The 13,691-nt window shown below is 41.6% G+C and overlaps 1 protein-coding gene across 1 annotated transcript in view; it reads right to left on the reverse strand.

Annotated features, from left to right (window-relative positions):
* The window catches only part of ZZEF1 (zinc finger ZZ-type and EF-hand domain containing 1), a 155,797-nt gene that overhangs the window by 133,438 nt on the left and 8,668 nt on the right, over positions 1–13,691 (reverse strand). Inside the window, exon 2 of the mRNA XM_007937490.2 lies at positions 3,523–3,667. Within this exon, the coding sequence (XP_007935681.1) occupies positions 3,523–3,667 (145 nt within the window). The remainder of the gene's footprint in view (positions 1–3,522; positions 3,668–13,691) is intronic.

Here is a 13,691-nt window from a genome sequence, read left to right on the forward strand (position 1 = left end):
GACTTATCTCTAGAATTTATAGAACACTCCAACACCTCAATAACAAAAAGACAAACAATCCAATTAAAAAATGGGCAGAAGACATGAACAAACAGCCCATTTTGGCTATGCCCCCTATCCAAAACTGGCTTGATTTCTGAAAACTCAAATGTCTATGCCATCCTTTCCCCCTCCTTTTACAGTTTTTCTTTTAGCAGACCCCCAGAGTAATATACAAGCCCCTTACTTATTGACACCGCTGACGCTGCATGGATTTGCTCAGAACTCTCATCAAAACCAAACTGACTCTTGTAATGGGAAAATGTCTTCTATTTGTTGAAACGAGCAATGACTTAGGCAAAGGTGCTGTCTCTCTTTTAAATACTTAAGCACCAATCCAAAAAGATATGAAAGGAACAAGTTTTAGTGTATGAAGAGAACGGGTGAATCACTGGATAGACAGCTGGTGGGCATAATTTCACAACGTGGGAGGGGGCTGGAGAAAGGGCCTAGGACACTGTGAGATCCTACCACAGAGGCAACCTCAGCTTACAAAGGTTCACCCTAAGATTGTGATTAAACAATTCTTTAAAGTGGGTGTTGATGTAAAGTTCTGAAAAGGGTGACTGAGAAAGTCCTAAGTCATGAGCCCACTATTTAAGTGCCTTGAGATCTAGATCCTCAGTCTTCCTCAACCTGACCTACCCCTCTCCTCATAGGATCAGAAACAAAAGCCATGTTAACTAGTACCTATTCGTGGAGTCTCTGGTCTCTACTCCTCCCTTGCCCAAAAAATCTTTGTGAAGTATCCACACAAAGCTGCCTGATGCTTGTCACAATCTGGTACTGCAAAGTTGGGAATCACATGAAAATTCCAAGATATATACTACTTAAACATAATTTAATTTTAACCACTGTGTTGCTGTTATGCTGTAAGGTGCCATTAACTCGGCTCCGACTCACACTGACCCTATGCACAACAGGACAAAACAACGCCAGGTCCCGGGCCATCCCCATAATCCTTGCTAGGCTTGAGCCCGTTGTTGCAGTCACTGTGTCAGTCCATCTTGTTGAGGGCCTTCCGCTTTTTCACTGACCCTCTATTTTACTAAGCATGATATCCTTCTCCAGGGAATGGTCCCTTCTGACATCATGACCAAAGTAGGTGAGATGAAGTCTAGCCATTCTCACTACCAAGGAGCATTCTGGCTGCACTTCTTCCAGGACAGACTTGTTCATTCTTCTGGAAGCCCATGGTATTTTCAGCTTTCCTCACCAACACAATTTAAAGTCTTCCTTATTCACTGTCCAGCTTTCACATGCATTTATGAGGCAATTGAAAATACCATGGCCCAGGTTAGGTGCACCTTAGTCTTCAAAGTGACATCTTTGTCTCTTAACACTTTAAAGAGGTCTTTTGCAGCAGATTTGCCCAGTAAAATACAACATCTGATATCTTGATTGCTCTTTCCATGAGTGCTAGCTATGGATCCAAGTAAAATAAAATCCCCCTTCAATCTTTTCTCCATTTATCACGATATTGCTTATTGGTCAAATTGTGAGGATTTTCATTTTCTTTATGTTTACTTTAACTTTTATGGAGTAACACATACTGAAGACTGTAGTCTTTGATCTTTGTCAGTAAGTGCTTCAAGACCTCTTCACTTCTAGCAAGCAAGGTTGTGTCACCTGCATATTGCAGGTTGTTAATGAGTCTTCCTCCAATCCTGAAGCTGCTGCGTTCTTCTTCATATAGTTCAGCTTCTTGAGTTATTTCTCAGAATACAGACTGTGTATGGTGAAAGGATATAACCCTGACACACCCCCTTCCTGATTTTAAATCATGCAATATCCCCTTCTGAGACTAGGAAAAAGTTAACAAGTACAAGCTACCTATGAAAACCAAAACCAAACCACTGCCATCGAGTTGGATCTGACTCAAGAGTGACCCCTCCTTGGGTTTCCGGGGTGGTATCACTACAGAAATAGATTGCCCAACCTTCCTTCTGAGAAGTGGCTGGTGGGTTTGAACCGCTAGCCTTCTGGTTAGCAGTCAAATTCCTTAGGTACTATGCCACCAGAGCTCCCTATAATGATCTATAAAAATTACACAATTAAAGACAATTTGAGGAAGGAATGAAAATATACATTCTTTACTAAGATACAGAAACTATCCTTCTCTAGTGCGATACACTGCTCAGCAGCAAGCCAGAAGTGTCAAGGGCGATTAGATTTACAATGATTTGTCTCCACTGCTACCCTAGCTATGCTAAGTAATATGATCTGAGTACACAGAGCAGAAAAGGTTCTTAGGTAGGATACAATGACACTAATAGGATGATGTGCAGTGTTTTTTTCCTTTCAAGTGCAAATTGTTTTCTCGCTGGAAGAAAGAAAGTCTAAATTTATTACGTTTCTCTTTATGTAAGTCTGAGCCTCAAAAAGAAATCATACAAAAACATAGGCCAGTAAATCCCCTGCTGACTATGACAAATCCTATTTGCCCTTTAATGTTACGTAAGTTAGTATCACTGTGAAACAAATGAACCAACTTCCACTGGCACAAATTCTTCATCACTATCACCTTCACTTGCTGCAGGTGTGGCTTTTAAATCATTGAAAAGGCAGTGAGCCTTTTCTTGCCCTAAACCCACCCACTGTCACTGCGTTGATTCCAACTCACAGTGACCCCACAGGACAGAGGAGAACTCCCCCAGAGGGATTCCAAGGCTCTTGATCTTTACGGAAGCGGAGTGCCTCTTCTTTCTCCTGTGGAGTGGCTGGTGGGTTCAAATTGCCAACCTTTTGGTTAGAAGCCAAATGCTTTAACCACCGTGATACCAGAGTTCTTTTTCTTACAGTAAAGTAAGGCTAAAAAATCTATACCTGTTGCAAATAACCTACATATTCCACTTATGGACAATCTTAGGAACACAGCTCATTTGACCCAGGGAATGCCCGTAGAAGCACTGCTTAATTTAAATCTCGGAGGGATTTAATTAAGGATTAGCTTCCTAAAAAATAAATATTTACTGACTGCCTACACATATACCAAAAAATGAGCTAAATGGGAGGGCCTAGCAGAAATAAGAGAGAAGATCCCTTTCCTTTTGAAGCTCACAGCATAGGCATAGGCGTGAAGACACTTAACAAATAATTACAGGACTAATTAACTAACTACAATTGTAACAGTGTTGCAAGACAAAAAACAACAACAACAAAAAAACCAGAATTCTAAGAAAAAGTAAGAGCACGGGCAAGGGAGGGCCTCTTGAGAGAGTGAAATAATGAGATCCACCAAGGAAGGTTGTCTTGTGACAAAGGTTCATTAAAAATGGCAGAACTGCTCAGCCATCAATGCATTAGGGAACAGAAGAGATGGTTACACTGAACACTAATTCAGATCATATGCCTAATGAATTTCTGTTTGAGTAGAACAGTTTATTTCATGGTGTCCACAGCTCACAACCTAATTACAATGCATAGCACAGCAAAGTTCATTTTGGTTCTAAGACAGCATTCTTCAGCCTTAGGCACTATTACCTGGAACAAGAGAACAGGCCTGCAGTTGTCTGATGATGTGGCTCAGTTCCCCCTGAAGATTAGCGCCACTGGAATTCTTGAGGGCCTCCAACATGTTCTCAGCATCAACTGTGCCATCACCCTCGGCATCAAACTGTGCAAAGGCCTAAAATATGAGAGATGTAAGAAAATCAGGTATCTTGCTAAAGAGGATCAACCTTGTTCTGAACCTTGAATTTTTTACAATTCTCAAGACTATTAACAAATAAAGGAATGTGTGTGTGTGTGTGTGTAAGATAAAGTACAATATAGGGGCATATATATACATGTGTGTTTATGGCATAGTGCCTAAAGCATTTGACTGCTAACCAGAAGGTTGGCTATTTAAATCCACCAGCCACACCGCAGAAGGAAGACTGGACAATCTACTTCCATAAAGATTTACTGCCTCAGAAACCCAAAGTGGGTAGCTATGAGTCGGAACTAACTCGATGGCAGTGAGGTTTTTTTTTTTTTTTTTTTAATACATATATATATATATATATATATATATATATATATAGTCATGCATTGCTTATCATCTATGATATGGTTTATGAAATAGGACATTATATGATTTGGACATTGTGTAAACACCATATTACAATATTGCATACTATACCATTATTCACCTGATAGCACAATTACTTTTATACAAGAGACATGAGATACACATGTCGTGTTAGAAAGCTGTTTTCTACATCTAGTTACACCTACTACATCTTATTCTCTGACTGGGATTTCCAAACTCTATTATAACCTTACAGGACCACAGATGTATGTGTGGTCACACACTGCCTCAATGGATATTATGTGGTACATGACTGTATGTGTGTTCATTTATATTTTGGATGAGGAGAAAAGGGTCTCCATATAGCATTCAAAGAATAAATTCAGGATAGTAACTGACTGTGCTTTGGAGAAGGCATCTATACAAGTATATAAAACCAAAAATCTACTGCCATTGAGTCAATTCCAACTCATAGTAACTCCACTGGGTTTTTGAGGCAGTAAATCTTTATGGAAGCAGATTGCCCTGTCCTCTTTCTGCAGTGGCTGATGGGTTTGATTTGCCAGCCTTCTGGTTAGCAGTTAAATGCCTTAGGCACTATACCACCAGAGCTTCCGTATACAAGTATATGTTGTTGGTGTTGTTGTGTGCTGTCCAGTTGGACCCAACTCATAGCGAACCCTCCTTGGGTTTCTGAGGCAGTATCACTACAGAAGTAGATTGAATGTGAGAATACCACCCTCCATTAATACTACAGGGATTAATGCTCACATGCTGAAAAACAAAAAAGTAGGTTATAAACGAGTATTAGAGAATGACCTCATATTAGTATTAAAAAACACAGAGGCATTTCCCACATAGATACAAAATACATGCGTGTGTGTATATATATATATAAAGACCTGGAAAGACATTAAAAAACAAAACCAAACCCACTGCCACTGAGTTGATTCCGACTCAGTGACCCCCACTGGGTTTCCGAGGCAATAAATCTTTCCGGACGTAGATTGCCCAGTCTATATATTTTACTTTGCTACTCTGTATTTTTAATCTTCTGTGATCTATATATGTTGCTTTTACAATAAGAGAATTTTAAATTATTACAATATTTTAAATACAACCCTAATATCAAAAGTGGAGCTAGTGGGTATGGAGGGAGGTAGCACAGAACCCAGGTCTCTCGGTCTGCCCTGAGGCCCCAGAGTGAATACCACAGGGCCAGATAGTAGCTTACACTGTGCTTCCCAACTTTTTCACATCAAGACATACTAAGAAAACAGTATTTGTATGACTCAGGTTTGAGGGCATTAATTAGCACAGTTGTAACCCATTCAATTGGGAATGGCATACAGGTTAGGAAGCTCTGAATTATTAATTTGAATACTAATTCCAGGCACTGTGCAAAACAGTTTATATGCTAGTATCATTTAAAGGTGTTCTGATGGTGTAGTGATTAAAGCACCTACCTGACTGCTAATTGAAAGGTCGGCAGTTTAAACCCATCAGCTGCTCTGTGGGAGAAAGACTTGGCAGCCTGCTTCTGTGAAGATTTCAGCCTTAGAAACCTTATGGGGCCGTTCTACTCCATCTGACAGGGTCACTATGAGTTGGAATCAACTTGACAGCAGTGGGTTTGGTTTTTAATATCATTTATTCCTTCTAACAGTAATGTTGTTGTTGTTGTTATGTGCCCTCGAATTGGACCCGACTCACAGTGACCCCTCCCTGGGTTTCCAAGTCGGTATCACTATGGAAGTAGATTGTCCAACCTTCCTTCTGAGGAGTGGCTGGTGGGTTTGAACCACCAGTCTTCTGGTTAGCAGTCTTAGGCACTGTGCTACCAGAGCTCCTTAGGCCCTGGTTAGCAGCCTTAGGCACTATGCTACCAGAGCTCCTTCTAACAGTAATAGTAAACTATTTTGACCTCTCCATTTTACAGCTGCACCAAGAAGTGACGTAACTTGTCTGAGGCCACACTGCCAGTAAGTGAACCCTTAGCTCCAGAGCTCATGTTCTTTACCACCTTTCCATCCTCCTCCTTTTGCCCAGATAAACCCTGGGGTTCTTTGCAGTCTGGAGACAAGTGCTTAAAACCTCTCTTAGCACCATCATTTCCCCTCATCTATAAAAGCTGCCCTTAGTACCTATTTGGTTACCTAGTGCTGCTCTGACAGGTTATATACCACAAATGAGATGGCTTAAACAAACAGGAGTTTATTCTCCTAGAATTCTGGAGGCTTTAAGTCTGAGTTCAAAGTGCCAGGCTCTAGCAGCTGGGTGAAAGCCCTTCAACCTTGGGCTTCAGCTCTGCCTCCTGCTCCTGGCCCACTGAAGCTGGAGGCTTTTCTTCACTCAGAGAGCTGTTGCTGCTGAGGCTGACAAGCCCAAAGTTAAGAAGTCAAAAGGCACAGTCTCAATGTTACCAAACAACATGGCAGGCCACTAATTCAAGTCCAGAAGAAGTCCCAAGACTGGCAGGTCATGGCAGGCTGTTGAACAATGCCTTGGCTACATGAACGGTTCAAGTGTGCTATAAGATAGAGATCTTCCTCAAATTTGCTTCTTATATTCTGGAAGCAGACCACATCCCTAAAGTAGCTACTTAGCTGCTCCAACAGAGTCCACCATGGAGTTAATTACCAATCTCACCATGTGGAATAACTACATCCAGCTGCCTAGCTACTCAACCAGGCCCAGCCAAGTTGATACACAAACTTAACTACCATAGTACCTTTTGCCCTTGTTAACCCAATTATCAACTTTCAAAAAGTGAGGCTTGTTCTCTCTAAATCTAAAGGCAGCACTCAAGTCCTACAGCCACCAAAACTTTTTGCCCTTTAAGTTTACCTGCACCTCAAGTGCTGTATGGTTCACAATTTCCCAGACAACTCCTGCTTACTACTAATAAAAATTCTACATATGCAAAGTTAAAAACAAAGACAGTTTTGCTATTTTTATCAGATTTTGCTGACATGTCAATTGCTAATGAATTTCATATTCTTCATCTTCTAACATCTTCCCACTATGTGTTCTGCCATCCACCCAGTAACTATCCAGGTAGCCCTCAAGTGCAGGGCACCACGTGAGGCACTGTGTGAGAGAAGAAAAGTCTAACAGAGTCAGACTGAAATAGGAAACTCGGATTAGAGCATGGCGCCAGATTTACCACTTACTCTCTCATGACCTGGATGAGACTCTGGACTCTCTAAACCTCAGTAACCTCATCCTGTTCAACCTTTCTTTCTGGGCATAGCTTGTTATAAAGAGCCAGAGATTTCGGGAACAAAATGATGTCTACTAAACTGCAGGGAACTGCTGAGAGTCTAGGTGGAAAGTTATACTGATCCACCTTGCAGACAAAGACACAGAAAAGTGGGCTACTGACTGAAGATCTCCATCCATGTGCTTCGGCCTAAAGGTAGCATGGGGAGGACCAGACCCACACCCACTCCTGTTTTACCTCCTGAACCACTACTGTGTTAAGGAGACCAGAGTGCATACATGAGCCTGTCCAAATCACCACAGACCAGAACTATATGGGCTCAAACCAGAAAAATGAGATGCACCAGGCCTAAATATGAAGCCTGTATACTAATTCAACTAGAGAGAAACAGGCTCCACCAGAAGTCAAATGTTTTGGACGTGGTCTCAGTTCTGCCACTTGCTGGCTGGGCAGGTCACTTATCTGCTTAAGGCCTCCATTTACTCATCTATCAGACAGTCTCACATTCTATGTCTAAAGGAAGTACTTAACAGGCTGTCATATAGAAGATAAATAATTGTAGAGCAAAACTAGGAAAAATATGGAAAAACTGGGCCACCAACAGCAACAGTTATTTAACCTTTAACATGTGCCTGGCATTGTTCTGGGAGCTTTATATGAATTAACTCATTTAATCCTCATACCAACTACATAAGATAGATAATACTATTATCTGCATTTTATAGACAGGGTAATCAAGACACAGTGATAAAGGTCACAAAGGTCACAAAGCCTGAGAACAGTGGAACTAAGATTTGCCCACAAGTAGGTTGGCTCCAGAATCCACATTCTCAAGGACAGTCTAAAGAACACGTAGACTTTGGAGGACATTATGCTGAGTGAAATAAGTCAGTCACAAAAGGACAAATATTGTATTAGTCCGTTATTGTAAAAGTTAAGGAAAGGTTTATCTATTGGAGGACATTTTCTTTGTTGGTTACCAGGGGTGGGAGGGGAGGGGAGGGAATGCTGTTAGATAGATAGAGATAAATACTGATTTGGGTGAAGAGAAGGGCAATGTACCAAATGTGAGTGACCAATATGGCAGCATTGAGGATGAGAAAGACATAGAGAGGTACATGGGCAGTACAGACAACAAATATGAACCCTTTTGCATATACAATACTGAGTTGTCAGTGAAAGCAAACATGGGTATATGGACAGATAGATAGGAGGACAGGCTAAACAATCAGGTATGTCTAAATGGGGAGTGTATCCAAGATCATATATAGGGTTGGCAGACAATGGGCCTATAAGTTTATGTGAATGATCAGAATTCCCAGGTGTATAGTAGAGCTGACAAGGGGCAAGGTTATGGTCATTGCTTGGTCACAGCCAGCTACCCAGAGTGACCAAGTAGTTGATCCTGCGGGCTTGGGACCATAGTCACAGGGGACATCAAGCTCAATTGGCATAACATACTATACAAAACATTGTTCCACCTCCTACTTTGGCGAGTAGCGACTGGGATCTTAAAAGCTGGCAAGCTGCCATCTAGATGCAACAATGGGTCTCTCCTCGTCAAGAAGAAGAAAATCAAAATTAATGGAAACAATCAGTCCTAGCGACTGATACACCATCCAATCTGCAACCTATACAACTATGAGACCAGAAGAACTAGATGGTGCCTGGCTACCACTGTCATCCACTTGGAAGGGATGTAGGAGATCCTGCATAGAGAGGGAGAACAATATGGAACAAAACTCAAAATCATTTGGAGGCAAAAAAAAAAAAGAAGGTGGGGACCAGGTTTGCTGGTCCAATAGAGCCTGGTGGAACCACTGAGACTATGGCCCCTAGCTGCCCTGCAGGTCTGGAATTGAATCCACACCTGTGGTTTCCAGCCAAACAAAGTACAGGCATGTGAATTAAACATTTACCTCAAGTAGACACACGCCCTGGAGAGAACAATCATGGGAGAAGGAAGGGCTGCTTATGCACAGGGAGACAGCTCAGGGCACAGAAGAGTATGGAGGGATGGACACTGGGAAGAGGTAACTATGGGGAGGAAGTGGGAGGGGAGCTGTTGCATTGTAAATTTTGGTCAATGACATGAGACAAAGTATATTATGTGAACTGCTGTATGAAAAGTGAATTTACTCTGTAAATCTTCACCCAAATCAAAATAAAATTAAAAAAAAAAAGAACACGTAGACTCATAAAGCAGCAAACTCACTGATGCTGCTAACAGGCTAACTAAATATCCGTCCAGGATGTTGTAAAAGAGATCCCTTTACTGCAGAGAAGGAAGAAGAGAGAACTCATGAACTGTATGTGATGATTATTAAAGTCCCAGACAACTCAAGCCTCTAGGCTAGGTGTCAAAGGTTACGTCATTCCCAAAATTTGTCACAATCTCTCACACCTCAATATATTTGCACATGCTGTGCTTTTCAACTGAAATATCCTGTTCTTCCTTTGCCATGAAAATTCTTCCAGCCTCTCAAGCCTTGGTTCAGTGAAACCTTTCCCATGCTCCACACTGCTAAGTGCTTCTTCTCTGTGATCCTTGGAAGTAGAGAGGGAGCAAAGGGCTGATGGAAGGGGAAAAGGCACAAAGGACAAACGTCTCACATACATGGGAAACAATAAATAGACGAGTCTGGCTGAAGAGCACTGGGAAAGAAGGGTCAAAAGGTGTAAGAACCTAAACGTTAGTTTGGTGTTTGGCTTTGATTCTGAAAGCCATAAGAAGCCACTGAAGTTTTTAAAGTAATATAGTACCATGAGGAAATGGTATTCTGGAAATCAAGAAAAGGTATAACAAAGGTGTGGACTTTCCCCTACAGCTTACCTGCATCATGATTTTCTCCAAAGACGCCAACTCATCGTCTTCCCCACTGCAAAGCATGCAAGCCAAAATAACCCCCAATTCACTTAGAATCTTTTGGGTCTATACTAACTCATGGCTGTCACCAGCCATCACTCTACTGAGGGGCAGAGTGGGAAAGATAGATGCCAGTGGGGACTGTGCTAAGACAATGAATAGAGATGAGCAAAAATAGTCCTTCCTTAGAGCTTGCAACCCAATGAATTTCACAACACAGGTGCCAAAATTAATATGAAAAATTAATAAAATAAGACCTGCTCATATTCTAGAAGCAGACCATATTAAGAACACAAACATCTAATGTCTAATCGCTCATGTCAAGTAAGAATGTAATTTTAACCCTATTCCTCTTCTGCTTATGAGTCAATTAAATATTGCCCCTCTGAACAAACCAGAGAGTCTATCTCCCTGGACCGCACCTACCATGAGAGAAGGTGTGGCTGTATTATAAAATGATAACATTTCAGACTTTGGTCCATGGTACAACAACTCCAAGAATTACTTTAAGACACAACTCAAGCAACTAAATCAAAGGAATGTGAAGGCAAGACAGCTGGGTGTAGGCGGATGATGATGCAAATTAGGAGACCAAAGAACAGACGTGGAACACTTGGAAACTCTTTGCCTTATTAAAAGAAAAACCAAACTCACTACCATTGAGTTTATTCCAACTCACAGTGATCCCCTTCGGGTTTCCGAGGTATAAATCTTTACAGAAGTAGATTGCATAGTCTTCCTTCCACGAAGTGCCTGGTGGGGTTGAACCGCCAACCTTCTGGTTAGCAGTCAACTGTACACCAGTGATAACCTATTCTACAACACTAGCTTTCATAAAAATGAATTACAGGAAATAACTCATTTTAGTTGCCATTATAAACAAACCAAACCCACTGTCATTGAGCCAATTCTCACTCGTAACAACTCTATAGGTCAGAGCAGAATTGCCCCATAGGGTTCCAAGGCTGTAAATCTTTACAGAAGCAGACTGCCACATCTTTCTCCCACAGAGTGGCTGGTGGGCTCGAACTGCCAACTTTCGGGTTAGGAGCTGATTGCTTTAACCACTGCAACACCAAAACTCCTTGCCTACTATAAAGACATCTTATTACTTCACTAAAACCCTTAAAATCTTACATTTCAGAAACATTTAACTAAGATATGGAATGGAAGTATATACTTACTCAAGTCTAAGGAAAGATTTATTTTTATAGCACAGAATCAAATGCACAACTAATACTTATTTCCTTTGGGTATTATTAATATAATTACCTCTTTCTTATAAACAGGACAACTGTGAGATTATCGCAATCAGGTTTTTCAACCTTGGATAAGCCTTTGAGTCAGAACTGCCTTCATCAACTAACCAGTGTGGGTCACCAAATTTTAGTGACTGAAACTACCTCCTCTCCTCCAAGTCTGTTGTTGTTGTTATGTGCCACTGAGTTGGACCCGACTCACAGCGACCCCTCCTTGGGCTTCCAAGGCAGTATCACTACAGAAGTAGACTGTCTCCCTCCAAGTCTAATAAAGACAAATAAGACAAAAAGCCTGCTGTCAATTCCAACTCATGGTGACCTCATATGTGTCACAGTAGAACTGTGCTCTACGGAGTTTTCAATGGCTGATCTTTCAGAAGCAGAGGAGGCACTCTGACTAAACTTGAACCACCAACCTTTCAGTTAGCAGCCAAGTGCTTCACTGTTGTTATGTGCCGTCGAGTCAGACCCAACTCATAGTGACCCCTCCTTGGGTTTCCGAGGCAGCATCACTACGGAGTAGATTGCCCAACCTTCCTTTCGAGGAGTGCTGAACTATGCCACTTCAAATAAAGATAAACAGGCTTCAAGAAAAATACAACATGCTTTTTCTCCAATTTGGATTACCATGCCAGGCTTCACTTAGCACAGACGGGAAAATTACAGAAATAATTATGTATTCTTAAAACTAAAGAATAATCACAGAGTATCAGTTCCTTAAAGGACAAAGAGTGAGGATCTGGAAACGAAAGGCACATTCAAGTTCCAGTGCCAAAACTTAATTGCTAATCTTAAGTAAGTCATTGATTCTTTGTGAGCCCCAGTTTCTTTCTTGGTTTGGTGGATGGGGAGCTCTGGTAGCGTAGTGCCTAAGGCACGTGACTGCTAACCAGAAAGCTGGCGGTTCAAACCCACCAGCTACTCCTCGGAAGGAAGATGGGGCAATCTACTTCTGCAGTGATACTGCCTTGGAAACCCAAGGAGGGGTCGCTATGAGTAGGGTCCGACTCGACGGCACATTACAACAACAACAACAACAACAGTCATACCACCTGCTCCACCATGGCTGGCCTAAGGTAACAGATGCCATGCATTTGAACATGTTATAAAGACTGAGGTGAAATCATTATACTGATGTGAAAGCACACCTTTTATGAGCTCTGTGTATGGACATTTAATGCCCTAGGACACAGCTCTAGATTGTGCCAGGGATTCTGATAAAAATAAAATGACTCAAAACATTTTAGGAGCTCTGCTGGCGTAGTACCTAAGGCATCTGATTGCTAACAAAAAGGCTAGTGGTTCAAACCCACAGCCACTCCTTGGAAGGAAGATTGGACAATCTACTTCGGTAGAGATAGGCCTCGGAGACCCAAGGATGGGTCACTATGAGTCGGATTCAACTCGACGGCATTGAGTTTGGTTTTCTGTTCTTACAATTCCTTAATATTTATTTGCCACATCTGCAACTACCATGATTTTGTGTTTCTTAATAGGAAGGTGCAACTACTCACAACCTTTTCTTCCTGCATATTTCTTTAATTACAGTGACTGAATGGTCTCTGGATTTAACTACGCTAACCTCTGAAGGATTTAAATTCTCCTAATCTTTTCATGTTTGGTCACTAAAAGAAAGAAAGAAAAAAAACTCATCAGAGTAAGTGGAAACAATGTGACTATCTGGAACCCAACTGTGCCAATTAATTTATTAAATACTCCAAGTAACTGCTGACTCTTAAATCTCCCAGCCTTTTTCTTCTAAACTCCAGACCCACATACCCAACTGTCTGCAAGATATCGCCGCTTAACTTTCTCACAGGTAAACTCAATATGGCCCAAACCAAACTGATCTTTCCTCTTCTGATCTGTCCTTCCCAAATATGCTCTCTTTCTCAATAAACAGCACCATCATCATTCTTGTCACTTGAGTCAGAAATGTAAGAGCCATCCTTGATTTCTTTCTCCTTCTAATCCTCTACCCACATCCAATAAGTTTCCAAGACCTGCTGATTTTACTTTCTGAAGAGCTCTCAAGATTGTCCACTCCATGCCATTTTCACTGCCACTATCCTAGCCCAAGCCACCAAATCTTTTACAAGACTGTCACAATAGCCTCTGACCTGGTCTCCTTGGGGCCATTCTGGCCCGTATCCTACTAGCTCTCCATGAGGTAGCCAGAATCATCTTAGCACTTAGCTTACAATCCTACTATTTGAAACTCCTTAGCATAGGAGCTCTGGTAGCATAGTGGCTAAAAGCACTTGACTGCTATCCAGAGGGCTGGCGGTTCAA

Source organism: Orycteropus afer, unplaced genomic scaffold (genome assembly GCF_000298275.1).
Source record: "Orycteropus afer afer isolate SDZICR_OR568_19922 unplaced genomic scaffold, OryAfe1.0 scaffold00042, whole genome shotgun sequence".
Taxonomy (NCBI): domain Eukaryota; kingdom Metazoa; phylum Chordata; class Mammalia; order Tubulidentata; family Orycteropodidae; genus Orycteropus; species Orycteropus afer.